Below are 20,284 nucleotides of genomic sequence, written 5' to 3' on the forward strand. Positions count from 1 at the left end.
TCTGTGCATATTTGCAATGTCCCACTATCCTTGAAATTAAGTGTGCGCAAGCAATTGCTTATCATGACGTGTTTTATGCGAGCCCAGCTCTTTCCTTCCGTTGTAAATAAAACGTTTTTAAGATAGAATGTAATGTGCCTGTCAGGAAGAGAAATTTCACTCTAATCGCGAAATTGAAGATGATGATGTTACACGGTCAGCAAAAGACGAAGCATAACCAGTACGTTAGCAGCGACTGATTAGCGCTGCGGTACGATGGTACCAGACAACGCCACCCGGGCTGGCACACATCACGCGAAATGGCGGGTCGGTCAAAAGTGGCTATTTCACAGCTGATCGAGGTCATTGGAATTGGCTGTTCCTTAAGTCCCAAAGCTCTGCAGTAAAGTACAGGAAATTTTATCGTGTTCATCATCATCGTCTTCTTCTTCTTCTCCTCCTTCTTTATCCTTCTCCTTTTGCCTGTTACCGTTTCTTCCGCTGAGTTGCAGTGTTATTTATGTAGGTTGAGGCAATTGTAGTGGCAGCTGGTGGCCGCATGCCCTTCCTGACCCCTCTCTCCACTCCCCCAGAACGGAGTCAGTGTACCCCCCCCCCCCCCCCCCCTGTGTCTGCGTCTAGAGAAAAATCTATATTCAAGTGTGAGAATGTTTTCCGTAGCGTGTGCCTGACGCGGGACATGGATAGAAGCCCGGTATTTACCTAATTGGATGTGGAAAAACCGCCTAACAACCGCGTCCAGGCTGACAAACTCACGATCTCTCGTCGTTAATCCGCGAGGTGGATTCAATCCGCGGCAGGCTTACTTCCCCGAATTCCGGAAGCGGTGCTTCAAGGCGATCGGCCTGTCGAACGATTACTCATCGTCTCATTAACCATTTATCATCCACTCTTCTAGGCCTCTCCAACTTTTCGCACCCAAGTCTATCCTGATCGTTCCTGCATATGGTGAATCCACCGTCTACTAGGTCGTCCTCTAGCTGTTTCTTATGACAAGGACCCCAAGGCGTACCTACACCGTCCATCTCCCATCATTTCGCCTCGCTGTATGTCCAGCCAGTCTCCATATCAGTTTCGTAATAGTCGCCGACTTGTCCTCAATTAGTGTCATTCCTCTTATCCATTCCTTTCTTTTTCTGTCCCTTATTGTTACGCCCAGCATGCGTGATTCCATTTTCGTTGGGAAGACCTCTATTTTTGTCCTGCTTTATTTCCAAGGGTAGAGAAACGGTAAGTGAAACACCAGGGCCGGCCGGGGTGGCCGAGCGGTTCTGGGCGCTACAGTCTGGAACCGTGCGACCGCTACGGTCGCAGGTTCGAATCCTGCCTCGGGCATGGATGTGTGTGATGATGTCCTTAGGTTAGTTAGGTTTAAGTAGTTCTAAGTACTAGGGGACTGATGACCTCAGATGTTATGTCCCATAGTGCTCAGAGCCATTTGAACCTTTTTTTTTTTTTTTTTTTTTTTTTTTTTGAAACACCAGCCCGTCGTACGAAAGTATCCTGGCAGTGATGCTGTAGCGAGGTGTATAACTAACAATGACAGGTACGCGGCTAGTCCCTAATGCAGTCGATAACAACAGACACCGTGTGGTCGGTAATCAGTGGTTGGCCACGCTTACTGATGTGTGCCGAGCAAATGCCCAGTGGGCAGGACATTTGTAAATGCGCATTTGCCCAGAAATTTGGCCAAAGCAGTTTCAACTGCCCAAAATCTGGACGTTTAGAAAGCTTTTTAAGGCTTTTACTGCTAGAAAGCTTAATTTGACAATTAGAATAAGGCCAATACTCCCGATATTGAAAGTTAGTAAATACTTACACTTAAACCTACGTATATGATTTATTGTCTTTATTACTAAGAACGAAAGGAAGGAAGAGAGAAGCATATCATGTTTACTAGCATCCCTATTTGCTGTGCCAAGGAAATACGCATCTTAGTGACAGCTACAGCTGATAATCATGTATAATGACACACACGCACACACACACACACACACACACACACACACACACACACACACACACACACCAAAGAAACTTGTACACCTGCCTAATATCGTGTAGAGCTCCCACGAGCACGCATAAGTGCCGCAACACGACATGGCATGGACTCGTCTAATGCCTGTAGTAATGCTGGAGGGAATCGATTTCATGAATCCTACAGGGCTGTCCATAAATCCGTAAGAGTACGGCGGGGTGTGGATCTCTTGCGAACAGCACGTTGCAAGGCGTCCCAGATATGTTCAATAAAGTTCATGTCTGGGGAGTTTGGTGACCAGCGGAAGTGTTTAAACTCACTGTTTAAACTCTGTGGCAATTCTAGACGTGTGGGGTGTGACATTGTCCTGCTGGAATTCCCCGAGTCCGTAAAATGCACAATGGACGCGAATGGATGCAGGTGATCAGACAGGATGCTTGCGTACGTGTCACCTGTCAGAGTTGTGTGTAGACGTATCAGAGGGTTCCATATCACTCCAGCTGCACACGCCCCACACCATTATAGAGCTTCTACCAGGATTAACAGTCTCCTGCTGCCATGCAGGGTCCATGAATTCATGAGGTTGTCTCCATATCCGTACATGTCATTCCGGTCTATACAATTCGAAACGAGACTCGTCCGACCAGGCAACATATTTCCAGTCATCAACAGTACAATTTCGGAGTTGATGGGCCCGGGCAAGGCGTAAGGCTTTGCGTCGTGCAGTCATCAAGGGTAGAAGAGTGGGCCTTCGTCTCCGAAAGCCCACATCGATTATGTTTCGTTGAATGGTTCTCACACTGACACTTGTCGATGGCGCAGCATTGAAATCCGCAGAAATTTGCGGAAGGGTTGCACTTCTGTCACGTTGAAGGATACTCTTCAGTCGTCGTTCGTCCCGTTCTTGCCGGATCTTTTTCCGCCCGCAGCGATGTCGGTGACTTGATGTTTTACCGGATTCCTGATATTCACGGTACACTCGTGAAACGTTCGTACAGGAAAATCCCCACATCATCGCTACCTCAGAGATGCTGTATCCGATTGCTCGTGCGCCGACTGTAAGACGACGTTCAAACTCACTTAAATCTTGATAAATTGCCATTGCAGCAGCAGTAACCGACCAAACAACTGCGCCAGACACTTGTTGTCGTGTATTGGCGTTGCCGGCCGTAGCACCGTATTCTGCCTGTTTAGATATCTCTGAATTTGAACACGCATGCCTAAACTAGTTTGTTTGGCGCTTGAGTGTGTAACAGTTTGCAAATCAGTAGCTCCCAATGCAGTATGTTGGTTCAAATGGCTCTGAGCACTATGGGACTCAACTGCCGTGGTCATAAGTCCCCTAGAACTTAGAACTACTTAAACCTAACTAACCTAAGGACAGCACACAACACCCAGCCATCACGAGGCAGAGAAAATCCCTGACCCCACCGGGAATCGAACCCGGGAACCCGGGCGTGGGAAGCGAGAACGCTACCGCACGACCACGAGATGCGGGCTGCAGTATGTTCCAGAGACGGAGAAGGAAGAGCGCAAAATGAATAGAAGAATGTTGGATCGAGTTACAAGTACGAGATTCATAAGAGAATCCATCGAAGAAGTTGACAGTAAAGTATTTTACACAAAGTCGAAGAAACTATCCGCAAAAGGAGGGGACGATTTATTACTGCCTCAAATGAGAGGACGAAGACGGGCTGATGTGACATTTTCGACACAAAACGCAAAACCAGAATGATCAGGAAGACCAAATCAAGTAAAAAAGAAGCTAGCAATCTTTCCTCCCTCCTAGCAGCGCTCAGTACGAATCGCAGTGATGTGGGCTCCACGAAGTTGCGAACGTGGACTCCGTCTCTACTTGCGGCTACAATCGACATCCTCTGTAATCTGGGTCGTTCACTCGTCCCGAAAGCGTCACTGATACGCTTCACAAACTCCAGTGCCACACGCTACAAGAGAGGCGATGTGCGTCGCTACTGTCAAATTTCCGAGAGCTTACGTTCTCAGAAGAGTTACGCGACATAACTGCACCCTACCACAAACATCTCGGGAAATGACAACGATGATAAAATAACGGACAGAGATAAATAGGCAATCTTTCTTTGCGCGCACTATACGCGAATGCAACTGGGAAAAGGGTTAAATGATTGTGGTCCCGGAAGTTCTCTCCGCCACGCACCGTAAGCTGTACAGTTGTGGGTGGAGGGGGAGAAGCGGTGCACGACGCCCTGCTACACGAATATGAAAGGCTCCGACGTGTTCTGAGACTCCTGAAAAAAGTGCTCAGGGAAGGACGGGTTTACAATTACGAGGTGCATTCAAGTTCTAAGGCCTCCGATTTTTTTTCTAATTAACTACTCAGCCGAAATCGATGAAACTGGCGTTACTTCTCGACGTAATCGCCCTGCAGACGTACACATTTTTCACAACGCTGACGCCATGATTCCATGGCAGCGGCGAAGGCTACTTTAGGAGTCTGTTTTGACCACTGGAAAATCGCTGAGGCAGTAGCAGCACGGCTGGTGAATTTGCGGCCACGGAGAGTGTCTTTCATTGTTGGAAAAAGCCAAAAGTCACTAGGAGCCAGGTCAGGTGAGTAGGGAACATGAGGAACCACTTCAAAGTTGTTATCACGAAGAAACTGTTGCGTAACGTTAGCTCGATGTGCGGGTGCGTTGTCTTGGAATTTGTTCTTCAAAACATTTTCGTAGGACGCACCTGTTACCGTAGTGCCCTTTGGAAAGCAATGGGTAAGGATTACGCCCTCGCTGTCCCAGAAAGTGGACACCATCATTTTTTCAGCACTGGCGGTTACCCGAAATTTTTTTGGTGGCGGTGAATCTGTGTGCTTCCATTGAGCTGACTGGCGCTTTGTTTCTGGATTGAAAAATGGCATCCACGTCTCATCCATTGTCACAACCGACGAAAAGAAAGTCCCATTCGTGCTGTCGTTGCGCGTCAACATTGCTTGGCAACATGCCACACGGGCAGCCATGTGGTCGTCCGTCAGCATTCGTGGCACCCACCTAGATGACACTTTTCGCATTTTCAGATCGTCATGCAGGATTGTGTGCACAGAACCCACAGAAATGCCAACTCTGGAGGCGATCTGTTCAACAGTCATTCGGCGATCCCCCAAAACAATTCTCTCCACTTTCTCGATCACGTCGTCAGGCCAGCTTGTGCGAGCCCGAGGTTGTTTCGGTTTGTTGTCACACGATGTTCTGCCTTCATTAAACTGTCGCACCCACGAACGCACTTTCGACACATCCATAACTCCATCACCACATGTCTCCTTCAACTGTCGATGAATTTCAATTGGTTTCACACCACGCAAATTCAGAAAACGAATGATTGGACGCTGTTCAAGTAAGGAAAACGTCGCCATTTTAAGTATTTAAAACAGTTCTCATTCTCGCCGCTGGCGGTAAAATTCCACGTGCCATGCGGTGCTGCCATCTCTGGGACGTATTGACAATGAACGCGGCCTCATTTTAAAACAATGCGCATGTTTCTATCTCTTTCCAGTCCGAAGAAAAAAAAATCGGAGGCCTTAGAACTTGAATGCACCTCGTACGATACCGACGAATCGAGCACACTTGTGTAGTCCTAGAACGGAACATTCGCCAGTGTTCGGGAATGACGCAGCGTTATTATTAGTATTGAAAAGGAGTGAGTGACTGTAGTCAGAGGGAACCAGCGCGGCTGCTGAGTCTAGTATCGTTGTGCTATTGTGGGTTCGCCACCATTAGTCTTGCCGCGGGCCACGTAAGCACCTGCCATCCGTCTTCCGCGCCGAACGCCGGCCGGCCGATCTGCGGAAGCCGGCAGGCACGTCCACAGGCCGTAATGAATGACGGCACTCCGACACCACCATTCATCACGGCAGCGCGCCCTCCCTGTGAGCTATCCGCGCTGACGTTTAATTCCGCCGCCGGCTTAATCCCAGGCAGTGCAGTGAATTCCAGGCGCGTGTCACTCGCTGGACGCGCGACAGGTATACCGCCAGCTACCTGGCGCTAAACGTCCCCTGCTGTCCGGCGGGTTTAGCGACCCCGCCACGTCACAGCCGGACCACGAAGAGCACTCACTGTTCTAAACCCGTCTGCTGATCTCGTGAAGACTGACTCAGAACACCCGCGATAAGAACAGACGACCGGAGACAAAACATGTCTTACCTCCTTTCACGTAATCAAGCGCGGCTGTCAGCTACCGTCGTTTCTGCCGAGAATATCACTACCACGCGGTTTTTCCTGAGGTTACTTTCTGGTGACATATTTTGAGACGATAGTATGAAGCTTTTAGTAAGTTACAACTAGAAATATGGTTCTGCGAGTGATGCGCATGAGGGAAACCTCTTTCTGCTCCTAGGAGAGAGAAAAGTAGTCTTAATAGTTCGCTTCTCCACTTACACGAAAAAAAAAAACCTTTAGGCTACATCTTCCACATAGGCAGGTAAACCAGTTTAATGAAGACGTTTAATTAAATTTTTCGGAAATCATAAGTGACTGATGAAATGGTTGGCTTCTACACACATCAGAAAGCGTTTGGGATCACCCCTGTTCGCAGAACTCCTGAAGATAGACGTTGACTGTGGATATTGCATCACAGACACAGTCCCTTTGACTGTTAGAAATGTCACTAAACCCGCCCAAAAATGTAATCAACCATGCATGACCAGCGCCTATGAGACGGAGGGGTTCCGACAGCCGATCAGTTCCAGTCATTTCACCAGGAAGGAGGTGCACGGCTCGTGTTGTCTGTAGTTCAACCACGCCTAGACGGTCAAAACCGCGGTTCGCGTCCGCATTGTTACTTTCTGCCAGGAAGGGCTCTCAAGAAGAGAAATGTGCAGGCGTCTCGGAATGAACCAAAGCGATGTTGTTCGGACATGGAGGAGATACAGAGAGACAGGAACTGTCGATGACATGCCTCGCTCAGGCCGCCCAAGAGCTACAACTGCAGTCGATGACCGCTACCTACGGATTATGGCTCGGAGGAACCCCGACAGCAACGCCACCATGTTGAATAATGCTTTTCGCGCAGCCACGGGACGTCGTGTTACGACTCAAACTGTGCACAATAGGCTGCATGATGCGCAACTTCAGTCCCGACGTCTCTGGCCAAGTCCATCTTTGCAACCACGACACCATGCAACGCGGTACAGATGGGCCCAACAACATGCCGCATGGACCGCTCAGGATTGACATCACGTTCTCTTTACCGATGAATGTCGCAGATGCCTTCAACCAGGCAATCGTCGGAAAGGTGTTTGCAAGGTGGAGGTTCCCTGACGTTTTGGGGTGGCATTACGTGAGGCCGACATACACCGCTGATGGTCATGGAAGGCGCCGTAACGGCTGTACGATACGTGAATGCCATCCTCCGATCGTTAGTGCAACCATATCGGCAGCACATTGGCGAGGCATTCGTATTCATAGACGACAATTCGCGCCACCATCGTGCACATCTTGTGAATGACTTCCTTCAGGATAACGACATCGGTCGACTAGAGTAGCCAACATGTTCTCCGGACATGAAACCTATCGAACATGCCTGGAATAGATTGAAAAGGGCTGTTTATGGATGACGTGAGTCACCAACCATTCTGAGGGATCTACGCCGAATCGGCGTTGAGGAGTGGGCCAATCTGGACCAACAGTGCCTTGATGAACTTGTGGATAGTATGCCACGACGAATACAGGCATGCACCAATGCAAAAGGACGTTCTACTGGGTATTAGGGTTCCCGTGTGTACAGCAATCGCCGGCCGGAGTGGCCGTGCGGTTCTAGGCGCTACAGTCTGGAACCGCGTGACCGCTACGGTCGCAGGTTCGAATCCTGCCTCGGGCATGGATGTGTGTGATGTCCTTAGGTTAGTTAGGTTTAAGTAGTTCTAAGTTCTAGGGGACTGATGTCCACAGTAGTTAAGTCCCGTAGTGCTCAGAGCCATTTGAACCATTTGTACAGCAATCTAGACCACCACCTATGAAGGTTTCGTTGTATGGTTGTACAACATGCAATGTGTGGTTTTGATGAGGAATAAAAAGGCGGAAATGATGTTTATGGTGATCTCTACTCCAGTTTACTGTACAGGTTCCGGAACTCTCGGAACCGAGGCAATGCAAAACTTTTTTTGACATGTTTATATGTAAATAGAATGAACGTTCTCTCACGTACTACTGTTTTATCAAATCCACAGAAACAGCTGCGAACTTTGTACTATCTCTTCGCAGTATCTCACTGAATCTGTTCCAAGTCCTCTTTGCCACTCATCTGACACATACACTGCCGCTGTTACCCTTCTTGCATCTGTTCAAATGATAGCAGCATTAATTGATTTACGGACATTCCTATTGCTGAACTATCTTGCACTTTTCCACTGACAACGGGCATACGGAATCACTTTCACCCCACGCTGACACCACATAATAAACCATAAATATAGGACAACGAGTTAATGTAACATACTAAAAAAGTTCCATTAAGAACAAGGAAACAACGTTAAGCATTATTACGTACCTAGCAGCCAAAGTGTTAACTACCTGGAAATGTGGCGAGGAAAGAGGACAAATAACTGCGAGAGAAATTACTAAGTGTGTGTACACTGGATATAGATAACTTGAATATATTTTCTACAGTTTTCACAGTCCATGTTAGTTTAACTTTTATTATTTAATTTTCTACCGTACAGCGCATTGAACGGAATGGACACTGTCTTGAAATAGGGATAATGGAATGTAGTCGAATTAAATAACGGAAGAAGATTAGGAAACGAGACACTGAAAGTAGCAGGTGTATTTTAGTACTTGGGCAGCAAAATAACCGATGATGGGCGAAGGAGAGAGGATATAAAATGTAGACTGGCAAAGGATAGAATATTGTTTCTGAACAAGATAAATTTGTTAATACTGAATATAAATTTAAGTGTTAGAAAGTACTTTCTTATAGCATTTGCATAGAGTATAGCAATGTATGAATGTGAAACGTGAGCGATAAACAGTTTAGACAAGAAGATAATAGAAGCTTTTCAAATGCTGAAGGGTAGATGCGTAGATCACTTAAGTAATGAGGAGTTGCTTAGAATAGGGCAGAAAAATTTGTGGCACAAGCTGACTAGAAGAAGGGATCGGTTGATAGGACGCGTTATGAAAGATCAAGGGATCACCAATTTAGTGCTGGAGGGAAGTATGGGGGTAAAAATCGTAGAGGGAGACCAAGAGATGAATGCAGTAAGGAGATTGAGAAGGGTGTATGTTGCAGCAGTTATTCGGAGATGTAGAGTCTTAAACAGAAGAGTGTAAAATGGGAAGCTGCATCAAACCAGTCTTCGCACTGAAGAACAACAACTGTACAACAGTGTTCCGGTATTTTATTCACTCATGTGGATAAACGTATTGGAAGTTGTGTTGTATGACGTAATTGTATCACCTTGTTATTGTTTTGAATTTGATGGCTTCTAGAGATAAATGCCTACTATGGCCTTGTCTTCGATCGGTGACAGTTGCTGGTAATGGAAAGCTGGTTGACACGATATCTGGACACTCGGTGGAAACGGATGAAAGTACGTGAGGTCAGAGTGACTGTAGTACCAAAAGGGATACACTGCACAGCACGATGCAGTTGAAGGAACGGGATAAAACAGTGTACGTCAATCAGCGAGCAGTTGGTGTGCACCTTGGTCGTGTTTTTCATTATAATATGGTCCAGAGACAACATCTGAATGACTTCACGCGGGGCAGAATCATCGGAAAACTCAAAAGGAGGACGAAGTGTGCCGAGTGGAGCCCAGGATTTTTCGTATTGAACACAGCCGTGTTCCTTGTGCACGAGGAGCGTTGCGAAGCACAAAGCACTGTTGCCCGAAGGCGGGGAGGTGGTCGACCACGACCAACTAGAGCAGCAGGTGACCGCTACATTCTCCAAGCGGCGAAAAGGGACCCGCGTCTAGACAGCGGGTACAACTGCAGCCACGTCTATAGGCTGTTGGCTCTTTGCCCAGCGAGCAGTACATCGTGTTCCGCTGACACCCACACATCGGCGACACCTTTTGCGATAGCACCAAGACCGTAGGGTCCGGATCAACGAGCAGTGGGGTCGCGTGCTATTCTTGGGTGAGACCACATTCAGTCTGAGTAGTGATTCTGGACGTACCCTCGTAGGGCAAGAGTGGAAACACACAACGCACCTAGGAACATCGTGAAATATGGTCATGTTGGTGAGGCAGGTAGTATGTGGCGAGGCATAGTGCTGCAAGGGTGTACTGACTTCCAAAGCTTTGAACACGGTACGCACTCCGGGCAACGTTACTGTGACACTGTACTCCTTAAACATGTGCGTCTTTTCGAGGGTGCATTCGGCCCAGACTTTCTTTCTATTGACGACGACGGAGGAGCTCTTGGAACGAGAGGATTTTTGACGAATGAAGTGGCATGCTCGTTCCCCCTACTTAAATCCCATCGAACACGTGTGCGATGCGTTCAGAGAAGTACTCCAGCACGTCCACATGCACGAAAGATCACCCAGTAGTTATCAAGCGCGCTGGTTGAGGGATGGAGCGTCCTCGCAGAAGAACTCCTTACCAGAGCAAGTAGCATCGTCCGTGGTGGTCACACACCCTTTAAAGAACCGTGCCCCATGAGGACATGATCATGAATCTCGGTGACTTCATTGTATTGTCTTTGAGTAAAAGTGTCATTTTTTCTCGACTGCGTATTTCCTTCACGTGCCTTTCTACTGTACGGTACCAGGTTTCATCGAAATATATTATCTGTCTGTGACTCATGAAGCGAAAGTTACTTTCCTCGTTGCGTTTTCCACACCAGTGTATTACAGTCACTCCAGTGAGAACTTCGTCATGGTACTCACACGAGGCGTCTAGTTACAACACAACCATTTACGTCAGCAATGACACCCACACTATTGCGTCTATTTGGCAGGTCAGGTGAACATTTATTTAAAATTTAAACACACACACACACACACACACACACACACACACACATACACGCGCGTACTATGCCCTGACAATTATTGAACTATATGAAAAAACGTAAATTAGTTACAAACTACGGCGTGCACACACTTTATTCAACATATAAACGTCACTACAGATATTCGGATTTAGTTTATGACGTGCTCAATACGCCTGCCATCATTGGCGATGATGTGGCGCAGACAAATAGTGAAATTCTGCATGACCCGCTGAAGTGTCGGAACATCTGTGCCGTCGATGACCGTTTGAATGGCTGTTTTTAGCTCAGCAGTGGTTTTGAGGTTATTGCTGTACACCTTGTCTATAATATAGCCCCACGAAAAGGGGTCGCATATCTTCAGATCCGGAGAATATGGAGTCCAATCCAGGCCAATGACAGTGGCCCGTGGGTATCCCAGAGCCTGAATGCAGTCCCCAAACTGCTCCTCCAGGACATCAAACATTGTCATGATTGCAAGAATCACTTATTGTCGAAATCGGGGTGACTTTGGACAATGGGGATGAAATCATCTTCCAAAACCTCCAAGCCGCGTTGGGTGGTCACCGTGCCACCAAGGAATACCGCACCAGTTATTCCGTGACTGGACATTGCACACCTCAGAGTCACACGCTGAGGGTAAAGAGACTTCTCGATGGCGAAATGCGGATTCTCAGCCTCTCAAATCCGCCAATTCTGCTTTTGACGAACCCATCCAAAGGCGCGTGCCCATGCGCGTACTAATTCGTATCATCCCCGCGGACAACCGTGCAGTTTGAACGTCCTAACGCAAACCGGTCAGAAGTTATGACGATTATATTTCATTTAGTTCAATAATTGTCACTCTCTACTTAAGACAGTTCTAAATACTTCACTGGAAAGGAAAGTCCATACAACATTAACAGATTCCGATAAACGATTGGTTGTTATGTCACAGCCGGCCGCGGTGACCGAGCGGTTCTAGGCGCTTCAGTCCGGAACCGCACGACTACTACGGCCGCAGGTTCGAATCCTGCCTCGGGCATGGATGTGTGTGATGTCCTTAGGTTAGTTACGTTTAAGTAGGTCTAAGTTCTGGGGGACCGATGACCTCAGATGTCGTCCCATAGTGCTCAGAGCCATTTGATTTTGTTATGTCACATTCCGTCTGCCCTACCCCTCCTTCCTCGCTGGCCCCTAATGTTCAGACAACTTCCCTTTCTGTAAAACACATTTCTGCTACCCAGACTTAAATGAGGGCCCAGTTAGCTACGCAGTTCTTCAAGTAGGCGGCGTGTGCTGTTCGCCATTACAATATTCTTGATTCTTTTTATCTTCTTATCTTTAAACGTGCAACCGATAATTAATGCTGCTTCTCTTCCATCGTTCAGTGGCTAATCTTCTTTTCATGATAAACCTCAACAGTCTTTAAAATAATTTTCCATTTGAGATATCTCGGTTTCTTGTCCGTTTCCCATGCTGATGCGACTCCATTACTGTTTGCTGACACCATCTTCATTAAGTTGTTAACAACTTCACTTTAAACCTTGCTCAACGCAGTACTTTTTTCTCCACAATTCTCCACACGTCCCAGTCTGAAAGTTTCTCCACAACACTTCTTCTGACACCATTACATCAAGCATCCTTTCACAAAATGTGTCTCCACCAAACTCTATTCACTATTAAGTCCCTTTCAGCTGTCTTCTTGCTCATTAAGTGACATAGACGTTAATTTTGTCCTAACGGGTGTAGTACTTCATTTGCATTAGCCACAACTTTTTGCACTGATTCCATATATCCGACATGTTAAAATTATACAAATGTACAACAAAAGCAAATCATTTACAAATAAGATTACTTACGAGTTCGTGCTGAAAGTTTTATGTGAAAACTTATAAAGATTTCTAAATAAAACGAACTCTATTAAAAGTCTGCATCTTTATTCTTCATGTCTACATAGTTATTTCATGGCGAAGAGAACATTTCTCCCAACGAGAAACGAGTTTGTCGAAACCGTCACTGGAGAATGTTTGACTTTGTTGACGGCGGCAGAACCTGACCTCTGCTTGCACTGCTTACTCAATGTCACAGTGACGTCTTGGAAGGTACCTGAATTTTCTTTATCGCAGTTGTAGTTGTACTTGTTGCCAAACAGAGCATAAAGATAGCCTGAAACGTGTTTCCGTTAAATAAATCAAAAGAGGTGCGAATCAAACAAAAGAACTCTGCGTGATTGGCAGAGTTCGAACCCCGGTGTGGCACTCGAATTTTAACTTCTCACATGTAATCTAATATCACTGATATTGTAGAAAACAGAAAGGGACATCATTTTTATTCTCTTTGGAAAATTGAGTTGGGTGTAAAGAGAATTATTAAATTAGTGATTGCTACTTCCGGTTAGCCGCTGTTGCTGAGTTAAGTTTGTGTGTTAAGTGTGAGTGTGTATGTGTGTTGTGTTGCAGACGACACCCTGATGATGTTGGAGGCGGACGTGAGCTTCGGCAAAGTGAACAACACGGGAGAGGACATGCCCGTAATGGCTCACGCGGTGACCGACAACATCGATCTGTCCCTCGCAGAGTTTCTCAAGGTCGTCAACGAGACTGTGGCGCCGGGAAAGGTGAAGAAGGGGGTCAAACTCGACTTCAAGTCGGAGATGGCCTTCAACAAGTCCAGGGACGTCATCCAGGAGGCGCGCAAGCAGATGGCGGTGAGTGAATGCCGCTGCCGTCTCCTTCCTCCACCCTGTAGCAGTCCTACCAACGCTTCTGACACCTCCAACTCAGTGCGAGGGTACATGTAACTAGAAGCCTCGCCAGACCAAACTTTAGACTGAAAATAAACGTAGGACACTTCTTTTATACAGCGACGAATGTAAATAATATTTATTGCAAATAACATTTAGTTAACGTTCAAACGAATACACTCTACATGTTTTATGAAGCCAAGAAATAATGAATCAGTGACACTGTTGGTACTGGTGATTTTTGACACTTCTTTCGTATATTCAGCTTGGCCTCGGTCAACACACATGAGAAGTCATCCTCCATGTTCATTGTTCTCCTCGCTTCTTATCCACTGCTACCTTATGCGAAAATCAACTTCAGCAACTTCAAGTTACCGATGGCGATTGGATTCAGTACTCGTAACTATTTTCTCATTTCTCTCTCAGTGTGTACATTACGTCCGGGAACACTTTCAATTATTTATTGCACACGAGCCAAACATTGTACAGATATCATACATATGTCATTTTTAAGAGAAACCCTGAAAGTTTTTGTTTTTCATGTATACCGCCACAGCGTAGTTTGGTAAATTGCCGATAGTCAGCGCTAGTCGCCAACATGGCGAGTTCAGTTGCGGAGCGAGCTTTCTGTGTGTTGGAGTTCGACAAAAACAAGGGTGCTACAGGTGTTCAACGGATATTTAGAAACAAGTATGGTAAGAAGCCACCATCAAGAAAGGCCATTGTTAGTTGCACAGCAAATAAGTGCTGGCCGTGGTGGCCGAGCGGTTCTAGGCGCTTCAGTCCGGAACCGCGCTATTGCTACGGTCGCAGGTTCGAATCCTGCCTCGGGTATGGATGTGTGTGAAGTCCTTAGGTTAGTTAGGTTTAAGTAGTTCTAAGTTCTAGGGGACTGATGACCTCAGATGTTAAGTCCTATAGTGCTCACAGCTATTCTTGAACAAATTCGTTATGACGGGTTGCTTGTGCCCGGCAAAGAGAAGCGGACGTCTCAGTGTGAGTGAAGTGAATGTGGAGCGCGTACGAGAGACATTCATAAAGAGTCCAAAGAAATCGGTAGGTTGTGCATCCCGTGAACTCGAAATGGCTCCAATGGCAGTGCGGAAAGTCCTGCGGTAGAAGCTATGAAACCATTCACATTGGAGCTAGTTCAGAAGCTCAATGATGACGACAAAGACAAGCATTTGAGTTTTGTTCGCAGTTGCAACAATTGATTGAATGGGGATGGGGATGGCATTGTTGATCGCTTAGTTTTTAGTGACGAAGTGACTTTGCACACTAATGGGAAAGTGAACAGGCGTAATTGTCGAATCTGGGGTACAAAGCATCCACACGAATGCCTGAATTTGAGCGTGGTTTCCCAAAGGTAAATGTTTTTTGTGCCTTGTCACGTCGAAAATTGTACGGGCCATTCTTCTTCGCTGAGAGCACTGTCACTGGATATTCCTACCTGGACACGTTGCAGCAATGGGTGATCCCTCCAATGCAATCGGACTCTCCGTTCATCTTGCAGCAGGATGGGACTCGACCATATTTTCATCGGGAAGTTCGTGGGTACCTGAACACGGAGCTGCCGCATCGAAGAATCGGCAGTGCTACAGAAGGGGACAGCTGTTTCGTGAAATGGACTCCCTGATCGTCAGATGTCACTCCGTGTGACTTTTTTCTGTGGGGACACATTAAAGATCTGGTGTATGTACCGCCTCTGCCACGTGATGTAGCAGAGCTCCGGGAGAGAATAAGGGAAGCGATTGCCATAGTCAAAAAATGGTTCAAATGGCTCTGATCACTCTGAGACTTAACATCTGAGGTCATCAGTCCCCTAGAACTAGCTAAACCTAACTAACCTCAGGACATCACACACACCCATGCCCGAGGCAGGATTCGAACCTGTAACGTAGCGGTCGCGCGGTTCCGGACTGAAGCGCCTCGAAGCGCTCGACCACAACGGCCGGCGTGCCAGAGTCGACGATGCCATGCTGGGACGTGTATGACAAGATTACTGTATTGACGTCTGCCGGGTCACTCATGGTTCGGATATCGAATGTTTGTCAAAAAATAAAAAAGTAAAAAAAAACTTTCAGAGTTTCTCTTCAAAATGCAATATGTATGACATCTGTACAGTGTTTAGTTCTTGTGCAATAAATAATTGAAAGTGTTCCCGGACTTAATGTACACCCTGTATACTCGACACCAAATTTTCGTCAAAATGTTGCCAGCTCTACAATGGGCAACAAAATTAAAGGATCTCGTGTTCAAAACCCCACAGCTGTCTCCTGTGCCGACGTAGAGATTTAAAGCTGGGCGCAAAGATCCCTAGGACTTTCCTCTGTAATGGTGCAAAAGCGTACCGCCATGTGACGCCGCCCACGGGCTCGGTGACACTTGAAACAGCTAGGTGTCGACACACGGGGAAAGAAAAGGCCAGAGCTCAGGAGTTCCTGTGTCGTGTGAGGTGGGTTAGTGACGTCACCCTGCCACCAAATGTCGCCACAAATCTGACCAACGCCACCGTGGACGTGTCACGTGATGGGACTGTCGTCACAACTCCTGTTACCCACGTTTCATACCTTCTTTCGATTCCTGTGCAACGGAGGTCAGACCAGCGACACCCAGCGTTGAAATCACGCGGTTTTCTGAGGGGTGTCCAAGGAAAACGTTTCAGACACACCGCCGCTCAGAATCGGCAACGGAAAGGTTTCAGGGGATGGCATTAGCGGTGTCAATGAAACCGCCTATTCTTTCGGAGTGTTGATTCACACACATGTGGCAGTGCTATAAGCAACAGGCCGACATTCTTGACAACGTTCCACACTGCTGTCTCCCCCTGGGCGTTTCAACACTAAGGACACCGTGAGACTGCAGGCCCACTGAACATGATATAACCCCTTTGGAGTGTTGTGCGACCGCAAATTTAGCTCCGGTATTCAGTGTGGTACCACTAGAGACTGTTGAAAACCATTCGACGAAATCTGAATGTGATTTGAAGCCGCAATGCGTTTTTATGCTTTGTTGTCCTTCCTTTTTCGCGCCCTCGTGATGAGTGACAACGGAGTGGTGTAACATTAAGATAAAAAATGGTTCAAATGGCTCTGAGCACTATGGGACTCAACTGCTGAGGTCATTAGTCCCCTAGAACTTAGAACTAGTTAAACCTAACTAACCTAAGGACATCACAAACATCCATGCCCGAGGCAGGATTCGAACCTGCGATCGTAGCGGTCTTGCGGTTCCAGACTGCAGCGCCTTTAACCGCACTGTCACTTCGGCCGGCGTAACAGTAAGATATGCGTGAGTAAAACGGGAAAGGGTCCCCTCTATGACCCCTCGGTTTGGCAGCACCCTCGATGCTTCCCACGCACCTTACATGAGGACGTTGCAGATATCTGTCAAAAACTTTGACACACACTCTGCTTTGCAGCTGTTCTAACGCCTGAAGGTAGTCAGTCACAAAAATGGCTCTGAGCACTATGGGACTAAACATCTATGGTCATCAGTCCCCTAGAACTTAGAACTACTTAAACCTAACTAACCTAAGGACAGCACACAACACCCAGCCATCACGAGGCAGAGAAAATCCCTGACCCCGCCGGGAATCGAACCCGGGAACCCGGGCGTGGGAAGCGAGAACGCTACCGCACGACCACGAGATGCGGGCAGTCACCAGATAAGGGGTGTCGAAGGGGATTGCCTACCGTCAGGTGCTAGACTAGCCGAAAGGCAAAATATATCAAAGTTTTTTTTTTTTTTTTCTACATGGGTGGCATCAAGAGTGTTGCCGAAATGAGGGGTCATAGAGGGGACCCTATACCGTTTTATTCACGCACATCTTAATGTTGCTTCCTCCCTCTTGATCACACCACATGAGGGCGCAAAAAAAGAAATATGAGAAGGTATATAAACGTATTAAGCGAAGATGAAGAAGTGCTCATAGTTCCTAAGATACGCGTTTTAGAGTTCGTGTTTACTAGGACTTCTTGCTTCGAATGATCGTTCCTGTCCTATCCCCGAACATGTACTGTTGTTGTTGTGGTCTTCAGTCCAGATACTGGTCTGATGCAGCTCTCCACGCTATCCTGTGCAAGCTTCTTCGTCTCCCAGTACCTACTGCAACCCACATCCTTTTGAATCTGTTTAGTGAATTCATCTCTTGGTCTCCCTCTACGATTTTTACCCTCCGCGCTGCCCTCCAGTAGTAAATCGGTGATCCCTTGATGCCTCAGAATATGTCCTACCAATCGATCCCTTCTTCTAGTCAACTTGTGCCACAAATTTCTCTTCTCCCCAATTCTATTGGATACCTCCTCATTAGTTATGTGATCTACCCATCTAATCTTCAGCATTCTTGTGTAGCACCATATTTCGAAAGCTTCTATTCTCTTTTTGTCTAAACTATTTATCGTCCACGTTTCACTTCCATACATGACTACACTCCATACAAATACTTCCAGAAAAGACTTCCTGCACTTCAGAAATATGTACTATTCCTCCTGTAATACCTCGAATATTCAAGAACCTGCCGGATCATATAAAATATGGCGTAGATAACGTGGTGTAGCTTAAGATTGAATTGAAGGAGTTTCTGTTGAGAAAATACTGCTGCAACGCTCAACAGTAGATTTACAGGAAATCTAGAAATTAATGTTTTGCGTTATTTTTAATTAATTATTGCACTGCAACATTTCATAATGTTAATTCATTTAATTGCATTGCACATAAATGAAATGTCCATCTTTGGATTATTTCCGCGTCCCAGAGATCCCTCCCTGCGGGATACGAAGAGTACGGCTGATGTAATGTGACCTAATAGCCGAGACGCTTTCTTTTGCTGTGTAACGAGAACAATAACAGCCCACAATAAAGACGCAGGTTGCGTTTTTCACGCAAGGCTGTGGTGGACGACTCCGCCTGTAAGCAGGTGCGCGGCGCACGCGACACCGACGTTGTCTTTCGTTACAGTGTAGCACAGCTGTTCACCTTACGATTTTTTGTAAACCCTCGTCGCCAGTTTTGTGAAGGCCTCGTCGCTACTGCTGTGGAGGCCGAGTTGCCACTGTTGTTACGGTAGGCCGAGTTTGTGAGTTCGTGAAACGGCTCCTGGTGCAGTTCACTGCTAAGACATTTTCTCCTTGTCAGTATTACACAACTGTGCCCAAGGGTCAGGTAACAGGATACGACAACGAAGGTTCTACAACACTCCAACAAATTGGTAACAAAGTCATGGAAATGAGTGAAAAAGATTTGCTTGTATTTATGACTTGATGAATAAAGTTTGCAACACTGCACGTAATATAACACAAAAAGGCCCTCAATGGCTAAGTGCAAATAATCGTTGGAGAACTTGACAGTACGTAGCAAATGCAATTACAACTACTGTCTGTTCACTTCTAAGAGTTCACTATACGACGTTCCCTGTCGAAGTCAGCCCTGGACGACGATCTATAACCATAGCGAGAGCTGCTCTTCTATCTTCCGAGTGGGCTTCTGTCCGTCGTCGTCCGGTCATTGGCGGACTGTACTCGGCCGGCAATTGGCCGAGGCCAAAGTCGATATCTTCATCCTCAGCGCCGCCCGTGGCGCTGGTGGAATTAGCGCTAGTGGGGAGTCTCTATGGTACTGGCACCAGATAACATCCTTGCGCCTGTGGTGCTTTTGCACTGGCTGTCTCTTGTTCGGACGACGCAGCACGATTTCTTTAGACCCTAGTTGTAATCTGAGGAGAACCGGGGAAGACAACTTATTTCAACATGAGATCAATCTAGGATACATACAAAGCGAAATCATGTCGGAAGACGCAGTTCGCTGCCGCGAACACTGCCTCTGCCGCTGAAACGACCACTGCCCACTGAAACATCTTACTGACGTTATGGCTGCGTTTCTGTTCAGTGTGAGCCCAGGATTGAGTAGAAATCGTAATACGATGAGGCTTCCACAGCCAGTCTTACATAAAACCAAAATCACGAGAGGCATATATGGGCGCCCAAACTTACACAACGTCCGACATGCTTCGCATTTAGAGGAAGTCAGTTTACTTTGGTGTTTCACATTTGTGCAGTCGCCTTCTAGTATGGAACATTTTAAAGGTAGATTAGTAGAAGAAGATCATTTCTTTCCGTTTGTCAGTACTCCAGGTTGTTAGCTGCTCCTCTTCTCACTGATTTACATTTACCAATAGCGGATCTGCTATGAACCTTTTGTCCACACACAATCTGTAGCGTTATTTTTATTTAGAATAACTTTTGTACACGTATGAACCTCAGTAGGTACTTTCCTCACTTAAAAATGTTCAAATGTGTGTGAAACCTTATGGGACTCAACTGCTAAGGTCATCAGTCCCTAAGCTTACACACTACTTAACCTAAATTATCCTAAGGACAAACACACACACCCATGCCCGTGGGAGGAATCGAACCTCCGCCGGGATCAGCCGCACAGTCCATAACTGCAGCGCCTTAGACTTCCTCACTTAAATCATATTATCAGTGGGTGATTAAAAACCCATATACCCAAAAACTGAGGGTTTCAAGCAACTGTTTGTCTTAGGATCTTCTTTTATACACACTTGTCCCGTCTTTCATCTCTGTAAAAGATCTGTGAGCGTGACAAATGCGA

General features: G+C 46.7%; 1 protein-coding gene across 1 annotated transcript in view; it reads left to right on the forward strand.

Moving 5' to 3' along the window:
* Positions 1-20,284, forward strand: part of LOC126194631 (protein FAM151B) — a 359,939-nt gene that overhangs the window by 244,720 nt on the left and 94,935 nt on the right. Inside the window, exon 3 of the mRNA XM_049932799.1 lies at positions 13,389-13,636. Coding sequence (XP_049788756.1) covers positions 13,389-13,636 — 248 coding nt within the window. The remainder of the gene's footprint in view (positions 1-13,388; positions 13,637-20,284) is intronic.

This window comes from Schistocerca nitens, chromosome 7 (genome assembly GCF_023898315.1).
Source record: "Schistocerca nitens isolate TAMUIC-IGC-003100 chromosome 7, iqSchNite1.1, whole genome shotgun sequence".
In the NCBI taxonomy this organism is placed as follows: domain Eukaryota; kingdom Metazoa; phylum Arthropoda; class Insecta; order Orthoptera; family Acrididae; genus Schistocerca; species Schistocerca nitens.